This window comes from Teleopsis dalmanni, chromosome X, assembly GCF_002237135.1.
Source record: "Teleopsis dalmanni isolate 2A chromosome X, ASM223713v2, whole genome shotgun sequence".
In the NCBI taxonomy this organism is placed as follows: Eukaryota; Metazoa; Arthropoda; class Insecta; order Diptera; family Diopsidae; genus Teleopsis; species Teleopsis dalmanni.
Genome location: NC_051848.1, coordinates 86,300,429 through 86,314,019, shown reverse-complemented (window position 1 = coordinate 86,314,019; position 13,591 = coordinate 86,300,429). Strand labels below are relative to the sequence as shown.

At 31.9% G+C, this 13,591-nt stretch overlaps 1 protein-coding gene across 1 annotated transcript; it reads right to left on the bottom strand.

Annotated features, from left to right (window-relative positions):
• Window positions 1–7,700: 7,700 nt before the first annotated feature.
• On the bottom strand, window positions 7,701–10,066 carry LOC119662196. Its single transcript, XM_038071773.1, has 5 exons — window positions 9,933–10,066; window positions 9,833–9,871; window positions 9,600–9,659; window positions 8,553–8,809; window positions 7,701–8,490 (listed from the first exon to the last, which is right to left on the bottom strand). Exons 1-5 carry the CDS (start codon window positions 9,997–9,999, stop codon window positions 8,473–8,475), a joined length of 441 nt encoding a protein of 146 aa, XP_037927701.1. The 5' UTR covers window positions 10,000–10,066; the 3' UTR covers window positions 7,701–8,472.
• Window positions 10,067–13,591: the final 3,525 nt, after the last annotated feature.

Sequence of the window (13,591 nt, the reverse complement as noted above, 5' to 3'; positions counted from 1 at the left end):
AATTTTCCTAGATTTAAAGTTTATATAAAATGTGTATAAATACAGATACTTTGAATATCCTAAACCGTTTGTCCAAACTGGCTGAACTGAATGTGAATGGCTGCACAAACCGTATTCTTTACGATGACGATTGAATGGTTCTATGTTATAATTTGAAAGCTCAGCTGTCAGCGATCAAGAAGTTTATTAACACGTAGCATCAACAACTGATAAACTGCTTCATAAAAAATTATTCGCCCATATTTTTCGTTAACTCTTGAAAATCTGAAAAAGAATTTTGGTTTTAAGACTTTTGATAAAAACATTATTTTCTTGAAATAAAGAAATGGTCGGGTATATCAAATTCATTATTGGTGGTATAATAGCTTATGAATCTACATTATAATATCTTGGAATTCGTTTTCTTCACATTTTCGTATCTTTGGCATTTATCATTTCTTTTGTTCTATAGTTATTGTGAAGCGTATGCAAAATTTGTTCAAAATTCACTTAACCACGTCCATAGTGCATATATGTAAGTTCCAAATACTCACATTGCCAATTTATCAGTGCGTGTATTTCCCCGAAACTACTAGCATATCTCCTGCCTGATTATTGATTCCAAGCACCTAATGCAAATGCACAAATAACAGTCTTGAAGTAAACAGCCGTTTCCAAAGAAATACTAATCTATAAAATTTAATTCTATTGCAGAATCTAATTATTCGCTTCCTTAGCTACTTGCTTGCGTTCTCTTTAGAGTTTCCAGGAAATGCGAAGTATTTACACTGCAATCCAAACAATTTGTCAACGGTGTGGAAACAGCGCGATTGACATACCGTACCGCACAGCAATGGATAAACAATTCCGTCCACGGAGCAAACGAGATTGCGCATACATATGTTGACAGATTGGCAGTGTAACGGAGTAGCAGAGAGGCAAACGGAAGAAGGGAAACCTTCTCGTACAATGCACAACGAGTTTCAATGTCGTTTAACGCATTGTCATATTGAAAGTATTTAGCGCATGTGTGGAGCTGCTGTTGTTATTATTGTTGTTATTTTTTGTTTTGTTGTTGTTTTATTTTGAAAAAACGGCACCACAGTCAAAACAACAAAAAGAATGCCAAGACCTGTTTGGGCAGTAATTTATTGTGACGATGTGCTCATAATGAACAAAATAACAAAACAAAATCTCACAGTTGAGCTGTTGTTGCTTGTGTTGTTGTGTGTGTGTGTTGTTGCTTTAATTACTAAGCCTTCAATCAATTAACATCGGTGGGATACCCACAAATCCTCAAATATTTGAATTTCACTTTCAAACCACAGAGACTGGCGATATATTTATGTATGTATGTATGTATTTCTAGAATTTATAGTAAAAAGGAGTCATCACACAAGCTGGGCTCTTTTTTTTCTTATTTTGTTTATCATTTGAGGCTCGCATGTTTGTGTGTGTATGTGTGTATGTATGCACGATTATTTGTTTAGTTGTTGTTTATTGAGACGATAACGTCGTTTAGTTTGCTTATTGATTATTCATCGGAAGTGAAACAGAGCGGGAAAGTGATAAGTGCGAATTGGACGTAATGCGCACAACTGTTTGAAAATTTCAAAGAAGGAAGCGAAGGCAGAGGAGAAAACTAATCACAAATATTTAATTTTTATTATTTGCTCATCAAAAATTTGTTTGTAAAGTGAATGATATCTTGTCAAATATGGTAGACGCAGTCGCTCAGACAAGAACCCGGCCACTCTTTAACGGAAGGAATCTATGGATATATGTATGTATGTATGAATACATATTTTTGCATACAATAAATTTTAAAATTTACTGTCTGACCCGGCGAATGTCGCAATTATTTTTTTAATTAAGTGAACACTTACACATTAATATGAATTTAAATAAAACAGATCGCTTTAATGGTGGGATAATATAGAAAACTGTATTTTATACTGTAACTGGGCCATTGTTTTTGAAATCGTGAAAAATGAGATCACATCTTTTTTATGTGAAAAAGATAATTGAGAAAAGAAAAAAATTAATTCATTTTTAGGAATTATAAAATATAATGAAAAGTGTTTGAAATGTCTGTCATTACATTTTACATAAATTTTTATCTAATAGATCAACTATCTATAGCTCTAATACTACGTTCAGAGACACCTTAATTTCGCAAAAATCTAAATTTCATCTTCATTTCATCGAAATTAAGTTGTCATTTCAAACACAACTATGCGTAAGAAAAATTTTAAGCAAAAGATAAAGTTGAGATAACGAAAAAGTGACATTTTTTTGAATAAATGTCAATGACAGTTGATTTAAATAAAACTGGGAAATATTTTGAAACTAGTGCATATGTTTAAATTTGAATATAGAAAAAACTGTGACTGTTATTAATTTAAAATAAAGTGAAAAATAATTATTCATGTACCTGAAATCCACTAAAGCTAATAAAACTACTGAATGTCATCCTTTACAGTTTTAATAATAAACTTTCAAAATTTCCCAGGTAGAAATGGTGTTTGGAGCATGTGATTTTTAGTATTCGCTTTGTAAACAAAAAGCATATGATTTCCTTAATTTGGGGCAGTATGAACACTTTCGATATTATCTTAATTTCATTTTTATGAAATTAAGGAAATTTGGCTGTCTGAACATTTAGATGTTTAGATAAGTACCCCTATTATACCTATATCTACTGCATATTAAATTAATAAAAAAAATTTTATTAAATACTTTCTTTCTCATTACGTTAGTTTACGGCTCAGCTTTTGTTATTTACATTTTACATGTAAAACATATGATAAATATTTCAAATTTTGGAAAATTACTTTTGTGGACAATTTATTTCTAACGGAAATTTATTTTTAAGGGTTGTATTCGACATTTTTCGCTTTAAATGAGTTAATTTATTTATAATGAGCTAATTCATATGAGTTTTTATTTAGGTTTTTTGAGTGGTGAATTATTCTCATTACCGGTCTTAATAAGTAAAACTGTCTAAATGAAACAACATAAATGTGCTATTAACTAAGTTAAAAAGCACAAAAGCTCTTTGCATAGTTAATCAAATTTCATTAGCAACCTTAAGTAAATAAACAGGTCTAACGAAGGCGGTGGACATATATGTACTATAATTCAAATTAAGAGTTTTATCAACGTTTGCTGTCGTTAAACAATATTGACCCTGTTGCGCTATAAGCCAAAACTGAGGCCTAAATCACAGCTGTATAAATTAACTTAATAATTCTAAACTGTCGGATATTTGGTGATATCGAAAAAGAATTGTATGATCGGATCAAGATTTAATTTGATTAAAAATTAAATTTTTGTTTAATTAAAATTAAATTTAAGTTTCAGAGAAAATATTAGATTAAATGAATGTCAATGAAAATGTAAGTATTATTTTGTTGGCAAAGTATTTACTGCAGTATACACTAGAAAAAGGTATAAATTTTTGTATAAGTATTTTTGTATAAGTACCACTAGTATTTACTAGTGGTTATTAAAATCCTTACAAGAATACAAACATATATTTCATAATTTTGCGAAAAAATTATAATTATAATAAACTAAGTTTCTAAATTCAGTTACAAGAATTACTATTTCTCGTAGTTTGGAAAATCTTAATATTTCTCAGGCCATGCAGACTTCTAGCGAAGTTCGGAGTCGTTGTGGTACGGGTACCATAAGAACAATATCAAACCGGGACAGCAAATAATGTTATTGAAAGATTACAACCTATATAGCATAGGTCTATTTGAGCAAAATTGATCAAGACTAGACAAAGGCTCAACTGACTTTATTATTGGGAAGCGATCTGTGCCCAACTTCGTGACACTCTGCAAGGTTAATATTAGACTTGTTATGGAAACACCGAAACAACAATAATGCAAACTAAGAATAGGTGTTCATACTATCATGTATTAAAGGTTTACATATATCCATGGGACATAGCTTAAATCAACGACTGCACATATTACATATTCTATGTCTATGTAATGTTATCTGGAGGGCTAACTGTTATAATAACAGGTTTATTTTTAATAGTTAACTTCGCTGAAGTAAGAAAAACAAAGACAAAATGACTGATACTAATTGTTGTTAGGTATCAATTAAATATTATATATGAAAGAACAAACTCAGATTCAGGCACTGGAGCAGGTTTAGCAAAAAATACTATAAGGATACATTAATTTTAGATTAGATTTAGATAGTGCCGGTGATATTTATGCCTATTCGCCTATTAGTCGGCCAAGACTCTCAAAAAACGGATTCCTTAACATAGTGAATCGGCGCCTCGCATACACTTGGTAGTATCAAAGCAGATGTAAGGTACTTTCATCGTCCTCTCCACAACTACGACAGGAATGATTACTCTGGAGATTCAATTTCCTAATTGACTGATATCTGTCAACAAACTGCCTGTCTATAAGCAATAGATGCCTGTTTATTATTAGGTTTTCTATCTTGAATAAACTTGAATAAACTATGCTGATTTTTTGTTATGCAAATGACAGTGGGACGTGTCGAAGTATGATTAGAAGACTACCAACAGCACAATGAACCTACAGTTTATTTGGGTCAACAATACATGTTGCTCTTCAAAAACTGCCTTGTGTGTGACCTCTAAAAAAAGAATAAAGCAAAAACATTGCATTACTACAGCCTAAGATAACCACAATCTATCCAAGAGTTGGCGAATTATTAATTCAATACAAAACTACAAATATGAATGACCCGTATAGTTCTGGGGATCATTCGTAGTTAGTTTTAGACTTGCATAAATCTCCAAAAGTGATAGATCAATAAATATTAAAAATTTAGGGATAATAGGGATGTCTAGCGTCGTTTTCGATCAGCAAATATGAATTTGTTCTCGATCTGTCGTTGGTCGCAGTTTGTGGTCTAACCAATTAAATTATGGGTAGTCCCCAAATTTTTTACACATTTTGCCTGAGTTCAACCAATTGAAAATGAAAACTGTGTTCAATATATAAATAGTTACCCTAGATTTTCCAATCGAAACGAGACATAAGATAACACTATGCTTAAAATTGCCCAGAAAGCTATTTGACTCTCAAAGTGGTTCGCGGTAGTCTATATCATGATTTATTAAAGTACACCAATGCTGATTATTAAACATTAATTCCAAACATAATTTAATCCTATTTTGTCAAATTCTGAGCAGAATATATACCGTCAAACACTTAATTACCTCTAATAGACATGAGCATTGAGCCGATCAATTGCTTGCTATTGTCAGTTGGTGGCACCGAGTGTCTTCATATCGTTGCTCACTTGGTCCTTCCATCAAAGATGCGGGTGCATTCTATTGCATTTTCAAATTTGCTTAGCTATTCTATTTAATTAAGACAATTTTTGGGGTATACTGTCATCACTATATATCATCATTCTGTAAGTTGGATTCAAAAAAACTATGACTAAAATAAAATGCTCAGCTTTATGAAGATAAAAAAATTAAACTTCTCGTCCTTTTAGGTATTGTTCTGTTTATTGTTAATAACAAATCCAATCCTCCTCTATATTTTCCATATTATAGACAGATAGTTCTTCATATATTTAACTACTCAATGCCCATTTTTTTTTGAAAAAGTACTCCAATTTTATTCTTAACGAAAACAGTGTTAATTGACTGCATTATCCTTATTGAATTGTGGCTCTAGGCTAATATGCACTTGAAATCACATGTGTGTAGGGTAACAGATACCCTTATGTGCTTCGATACGTGTGTATGTGTGGACTTGTATGAATTATTGCGCATTTTTAAAAGAGCTAACGAAGTCCATTCCTGCGAGGTTTTGTGAACGCAGGCACACAGTTGGAGGGACGTATGAATGGGTTTTTTGCATACACTGGCAAGCTAAAAATCGCTGCAAACTCAATTAGAAATTGCATTTTTGGCTTTTAGCATACGTTACGATACCAATTATTGATTCCCTTTTTGCTGATTTTTCAAATCCTCGACGACCCAACCGAACCGAAAAGGTGCGTGAATACAATTTCCTAGCAATAACATTTTGACGTTGATATGGTAAGTTAAGGTTGCTGATGCTTGCAGTGGTCTTGGTGATGGTCTTGTTGGTGGTAATATTATTGGCATTGGCCCTGCTGCCCCGCTTCTGTTCTTGCTTCTGCTGCTGGTGCTGAACTGATGTTGCTGGTCGGAATGGCAATGGCACTGGTATAATCATTGGTTTTGGTGCTGACGATAACGATGATGAGTGTGATGATGACTGGTTGATGATTGTGTCGATTTGATATGCCAATGCTTTTGTCGTTAATCAAAAATTCTATTTGAAAAATCGGATTATTACAACGGAAAATTGAGAAAGAACGTACGAGTACTAATGTCAACGAAGACCAATGCAAATGTTCAACTGATGTTAACGTGTGTGTGCGTGCATGTGTGTTTACATAGATGCATTGATGATAGTATTGTTGCCATGGTGGACATAACCTGTCCATAGACTCGAACACATTAAACACAATGTAACTATGCCAGGATTCAAATGTTCGAACTTGACTTGAAAAGCGCATAGGCGAAAATACTGCCCAATTGCAGAGTTTTGTTTTATATTTTGAGTTTTTGCTCACATTTAGCAATATTTCGTAGCTAAAAATTATTGCACGACTGCATCTGAAACCGGAAAACGGATGCAAATGCGCCACCGTGCGTTATAACGAACATGTGTCCGATTGTTCCTGCATGTCATTCCTATTGTATCAATGTCTGAGCCTTCGCACGCTGTACGTTGTAATTCTCTCGACTTTGTTGACAGAAGTTTTGTGGATTATGGATTCAATTTGCGGTACTCATCAGTTTAAACAGCAATTATCTTCTTGCACTGTGGACCAAATCTATATTTCATGGAAAAAAGTTAACCATACACCAACTTCACATTTGAAAATTAATTATTTCACAAATCTAATAAGTCTCCAATTATTACTATTAGCTATATCGATTGAGAAAGAAACGAAAATGCAATTTCCAGGATTAGACATGAATAGTCCAGAAATGCCCAGAAATTTTTGACAACAGGATTTTACTTAATAGGTGTCGACCTTGCATAGACTGCCGGGTTTAAAGTGTTGATGTCAAATATAATATTTAAACTTTTGACTATTTCATTAAGAAAATAATACTTTTATCAAATCTCTAAAAACGTACGGTGATCCCTATAAAGAATAACTCTTTGAAATATAATATTCTTTTACCTCAATTAATTCAATATTAATACGAATAATATTCATACTCATATCTTTTTCACTTTAATCTAGAGTGTGGATATATGAATAGTTCACAAATGTAAGAACATTTGTATAATATTGGGGTGTAGATGGTAACAATAAGTCCGTAAATGAACAAGGATCACAAATATATATTTTGAGGACAGAAATTTAAAGTAAAAACCATATATAATCTTTTATTTCTTAATTGTTTTATTAATTTGTAGATATTATAGTTTTAGGCTTTTAACTCTTTACTAAAAACTATACGAATAATTTTTTATGGATCAGTTTATCAGTTGTTGATGCTACGTGTTAATAAACTTCTTGATCGCTGACAGCTGATCAAAGAATACGGTTTGAGCAGCCATTCACATTCAGTTCAGCCAGTTTGGACAAACGGTTTAGGATATTCAAAGTATCTGTATTTATACACATTTTATATAAACTTTAAATCTAGGAAAATTCAACTATTGTACGTTTGAGAAGACTTTTGTTGTTGACATAAACCGCTAAAGCCACTGCTGTACTAGTGCCGCTGTAAAGTTCCGCTACGGCCCTTTAGCAATTTGTAGTGATCAGGACGACACTAGTTCCTGATCTAAGAATATGTCGAGAAGTGAAAGACATTTATTCTAATTTCTCATCTAAACGTTTATGTGTCAAAATACTTTATTATTTACAACTAACTACAATATTGATTTACAGAATTTTGAACATTATTTGGTGTTACCACAGCAACATAATCATCCTCGAATGAATACCACAGTAATGAATACCACGACAACGTGATATATGACCTACATCAATATACGAGTGGCAGTTGGAGGAGACCATTGCATTATATATGAAAATACGAATGTCTATTAATACTACGGTTGATTTTCATGGATTAATTGATTAAGTTGCGTAGAATTATCGCAGCTCCTATATCCGCAATTTCACCAATGACTTTAAGCAAATCATGTTGATGTATTAGAATGTCTACTGTCCGACATTTCATCACAACAACGTTGTCACAAGAAACTCGATGGAAATTGGTTGGAAACTAAATTGCAAATTTCAAAGATCGAAGAGATGGAATTATCTCTCGGAAGTAAGTCCGAAATATTTGCATATTTCAAATTCAATCAAATTCGATGAATAGATTCAGTGAACTACTGGTTTACAAACTCGAATTCTATTGTTGCTAATGACTACAAAATAGTTGGATTTTAAATCTTGAAATGAACGGCGCGCTCAAGGGCGTTTAAGATTCTGAAAATAAGAATATCAGGTTAACATATTTGTATTAGTTTAACTAAAGGAAGGTACTTTACTTTGTGCTCGACTATTTCACGTGCTGTTTTTACTTTCTTTTGTTCCAAGTTTTTAAAATGCTCATTAAACTCAGTATAATTATCTTTCAACATTTTCATATAAATGGTTGGAATTCCTGTTTCTTGATCTGAAGATTTGGGTGACCTGTTTGCGATTTCTGTTTGCGATTTTATATTAGTCATAGTGACACTCCGAGAACTTCGACTCTTTAAATTGGTCATGTTGTTAGAGCTTTCCGGCACAAGTTCGTTATCACCTACAAAATATATATTATCTATTTAGTTGACTTTTATTGGATCTTAATAAGTTTTTTTACTGGTAATAAGTATTTGTCATTATATTTTTAATAAAATTGAATAAAACTGATGCTTTAATAAATTTCGAAAATTCAATTTTGTTATTAGTTACTAGTTTTTAGTTATCAATATTCAAACTGTATTCTAAGTCAATATGGAAAATTGCATTGAATAATACAAAATCAACATACATTAATTTGTCTATTAGACCCATATAATGTTTATTGATCAATATATTTGACAACCCAATACCATATTCAAAAACTGCAAAGTTTGAATGAGTTGTACTTTGAAAAGACTCCAAAGCAAAGCTTAAACGGAAAGAGTATTCTAAAATAGAAGAAACGGACCAGAGATCAAACAAAGAAAGCTCGAATATTTGAATGACTAGGCTTTTATGTAGAAACGTATCTCTGTCCTCTATTTGAAAATTGATCAAAATTGATTCAAAATTGAAAATTGATGCATCTGAATGCATGATGTCTGGCTTTCGGGTTGCGCAAAAAAACAAACTTCAAATGCATTCAGCGGTTAAAAAACAAAGTATTCCTCCCTGTGATCAATGCTAGCTGCTGCATTAAGAAAATTGACTGAATCTAATCAATAAAAATATCAAAAAAGATATATATTACATAGAATAATTTTTAGATTAGACCTTATCAATTCCTTGCTAAATAGACACCTTTATATTGATAACTACTATAAGATGGTACTTCAGTAAGAAGAATTAGGTACCGAACCATTACTTACCATTTTGAGCTTCCTTTTCTTGGATGTGCGATGAACTAGAACTAACATTGGTACTTATTGCTGTAGAAAAAATGAAAATGAGAAAAGAAGAAGTGTTATTACAGACTCATTTGTTTATCTAATAAGTGAGCTGGCACTATGAAATAATGGAACCCTTTACACAGAGGCTTAAGAATCTGATGCATTCTCTTATACAACAGTCACAGAGTAGGACATATTGAAAAGTTAGTTACCTGTCTCTTGTGTCTTTTTATCTGCAATCACCTGCGGTACTATTAATAATGAAAATTTAATTTAAAAATAAATGAAATTTTAATTGAAATATAGTTTTACTCCGTGTCTGCTGGAAACCCGCAACTGCCCTGACTATTTTTGCAAAAAATTTTGACTTAAAACTCATATTTATAAAATATATGGAAACCAATAATTTTGATTACAAGAAAATTTTGACTCTTTCCGAAACGTTTTCTTCACATTTTACTATATTTATAATTTTGCGTCTTTTATTTGAAATGAAATTTAGAAGAATAAATTTCGCCTGCTTTGGTCAAAAACAAAATGACAAATTATCAAGAAAGTTTAGAGATTTAGTTTGGAATAGAGAAAGTGGAGACTACTCGACTAAGAACATTTCATTATTATTCTAGAAAAAATTTAGCCGCAATCCAGGTAAAGGGTCTAAGGACTGTTGTCCTGTATGCTTATATCTCATAGAAGAGTTTCTTACTAATTTTACTCTATTTTATGGGTTTAAATCTGAAATGATTGAAATTGTCTTATATCTGTCATTCACAACGAAGAAAAAAAGACATCGACGATGTCATTTCAGGGCAAGTTGAGTCCTCTTGTTTTGTGATCAATAAATATTTCACTGTTTGAAATTGAAGTTCGAATAGTGACAGTGGGAACTGGATTATGGTTCTATATTATACAATATATTAAAACATATTTAGAGCAAACTGTCTTCAAGAAAGACCCGTTCTAAGTTCTATCTAATAAATGACTTATGTATATAGGTAAAAAATATATTTGCTTAAAACTTTGCTTGCTACATTGTAGCATTAAAAGTAATTTATATATCCAGTTTCTATTATGTGTGGTTAAGTTTAATTTTGCTCGTTTAATTTTTGCGACAGATTTAGTGCTGTTGTTAGTATACAATGTGTCAACACAAGAACAAATTGAAGAATATAATCAGATTCTGTATGGACGAAGTCGGATATAGGAAATTATGGTGGTACCTTCACATAGGTTTTTTAAAATTTCATCTTTGATTTGTTCCTATATTCGATTCTATAAATTTGATTTCGCTCCATTTAAGAAATCATATCAATGTTAGAAGTGTAGGGCGCATAAGAGCATTATTGGCAGTTTCCATCGAGTTTTGTACGTTTAATAATAATTTGTCCTGTAATATATATAACTAAAAAATTTAGAGGTTTTGTTTTTAATTTAATTTAAATTTAATATGTATTCTGTCATATAATGTTTTGACATTTCACAATTTGTTGACAAATGAAGGCTTTTAGGCATAATAACTTATAATTTAGGTAGTTCTTCCTGTGGAGAGCTATTTATTTTCTTTAAGTTAAGATTTCATTATAACATTTCCTTTCAACCTCGAGGGCGAAATCAAATTCGAAGCAAGAGCTTTGGGATGAATTTTTTGTCGGTTATAGTATCTTCTGGCTAACTTTGGACTAACATCCAAATCTTCTGGATTTGCCTTATATAATTCATGTTATCATCACCACCATAATCTTGAGAAAAATTTGGTGAGAAATTCTTTCTTCATATTATGTTTTGATTAGCCCTATATACAAGAATCGGTTCGACTGATTCCACGACTATAATGTTTGTGGCTTGAATTTCATCAGTGCTTTAGTGAGTACATTCATAATGTTTAAATGTTGTTTAAATTAATATTCGGGAGCCTCCATGAGCTTTTCCGTCAGGATGGGGAGACTGAGAGAAACAGGATGGAATTTTAAAAACACTTTTTTTTTGTGAAGAGTATTTCTGACACTAATAGTACATTTATGTTATTTTTTTATAGAAATAATATCAGTTCAGAAGAATGTGACAACCCATTGGTATTCCATAGGACGAGCTTTATTTGCGTAAAGTTTATTTACACGAATGCATCGCTCTGTTGGATGGCTGTAGCTTGAGATAACGTTTGCTGAGTGTTTTTATTTGGAATAGTTTGACTTGATTGAGTGCGTGCAGATGTTTTTCATACGGATTACTTAAAGGAGCAATATCAGTATTAGGTTTTAGGAATTTTTTTTCTAAGTGGTGGAAAAGTAGTAACTTGCCTTTTTTTATACATTAAGCAGTTGTTGTAGTTGGCAATTTGGTTTCCTTGACACATTTGACATCATTCGATCCTGTTTTCCTTTTGCAGTCGGCCGATGCAATTGGGTTGCCTGATATACTGAGGCCATTGTGTTGTCAGCGTGGGCATTGAGGTAGTTCTCTTTTGAAATGGGATGTCTCAAAGGAAACACAATTGTGGAGTAGGCTTTTAATGTTATAAATATCTTGATTGTGTGGTTTCTATGACTTCGTTCCATTCTTCTTTTCTGTATGGTTCAATATTACTAAGAGGAATACTGAAGTAGGCGTTATGGATTTCTCTCACAGATCCTAATCGTTTCCATTGAGATACCTTCAGAAATGTTTTGTTGCCTTCTGCTGATTGATTTCGCTTTTGTTTTGTTTCAACATCTGTTGGCGTGCGATCGCTTTTTAGTAGTTGGTGTGTACCACCTTCTTTCACCGAAAGTGGTGTGATTTACAACACTTTTTATTCTTTATTTATGTGGAGCTTTTAGGGTTCATATGAGCTATTTTAACTGCGGCAAAATATTATTAAAGAAATTTAAAATAAAAATTATTTTGCAAAGTTTAAGTTTACGTTGTGAGACAAACAATGATTTCAATTTATACAAATTTTGCTTTTCGTTTTAAGATCGGGTATTATTGCAATAGACTTTGATTTAGAATCACTGTCGCAATTGATTTTAAGATCCCTTTATACTTTTTTCAATAAAAAAAAAATTAAAAGTTACTTAGTGACATATATTACATCTTGTTTCCACTGCTTACTTAAGTAAGTTACTAGAAATATTTTTGGTCTAATTTTACTTACTATATTTTTAAGGACGTAAAAGGACACGGGAGGTCTTTAAGTAGTTTGAGTGGTGGTCAAATTTACTAAGCAATCTTAAGCAAGTTAACTGATCTTTTGAAGCCAATGAAAATCGTACTATTAGCGATTTTAAAAATTCAATTGAATAGTTTACAACTTTGTCAGCATTTATTTAATTGTAGTCGATATTGGTTCTTTTAGTCTGAAGATTGTCTAGCTTATAGTAAATATCATCTGGATTGATTTAGTAGTTGAGAGGGCTAATAATTTAATAAAACCCGTACATTTTTATTTACATAGATTCCGGCATATCACTAAAATTCCACAAAATATTAATTGAATTCACAGCGAGATAAGAATTTTTTCTATTTAAAATAAGTTTATTGGTCATTCCTGATGCTCTTATGAAATCTTAATCTCACGACATGCTGACCTTTTGTCAGAATATATTTTCAATCAAAATGGTTGTGTGGCTTTTGCCTGAAAAAAAGTGCAAAATTCACGATTTTATATCGGAAGTATTCGAAAAAGTAATTAGCAATGAAAATCTTATCCGTGAAAATTTCTCTGTCTAAGCAACCCTCACCTCCGGCTAATTAAGTGCGAAGCAAATCACTTCACCTTCTCGAAAATGTACTTTGTGCAAGAGTTTTTGGCGTAGTTCGTGTACAAAAAAATTCATTAAAATTTCCATAAATTTTTGACAATAATTTCAGCTATTCGGAACGTAAATACATATCCGGTTTTTCAGTTTTATATCTTTCGGAAGCGCTTGCCAGACCAGCTGTCTTTCCGACTCACTTCAGTGCTGGTGCGGCTCTTACGAGTTGCAATTCAT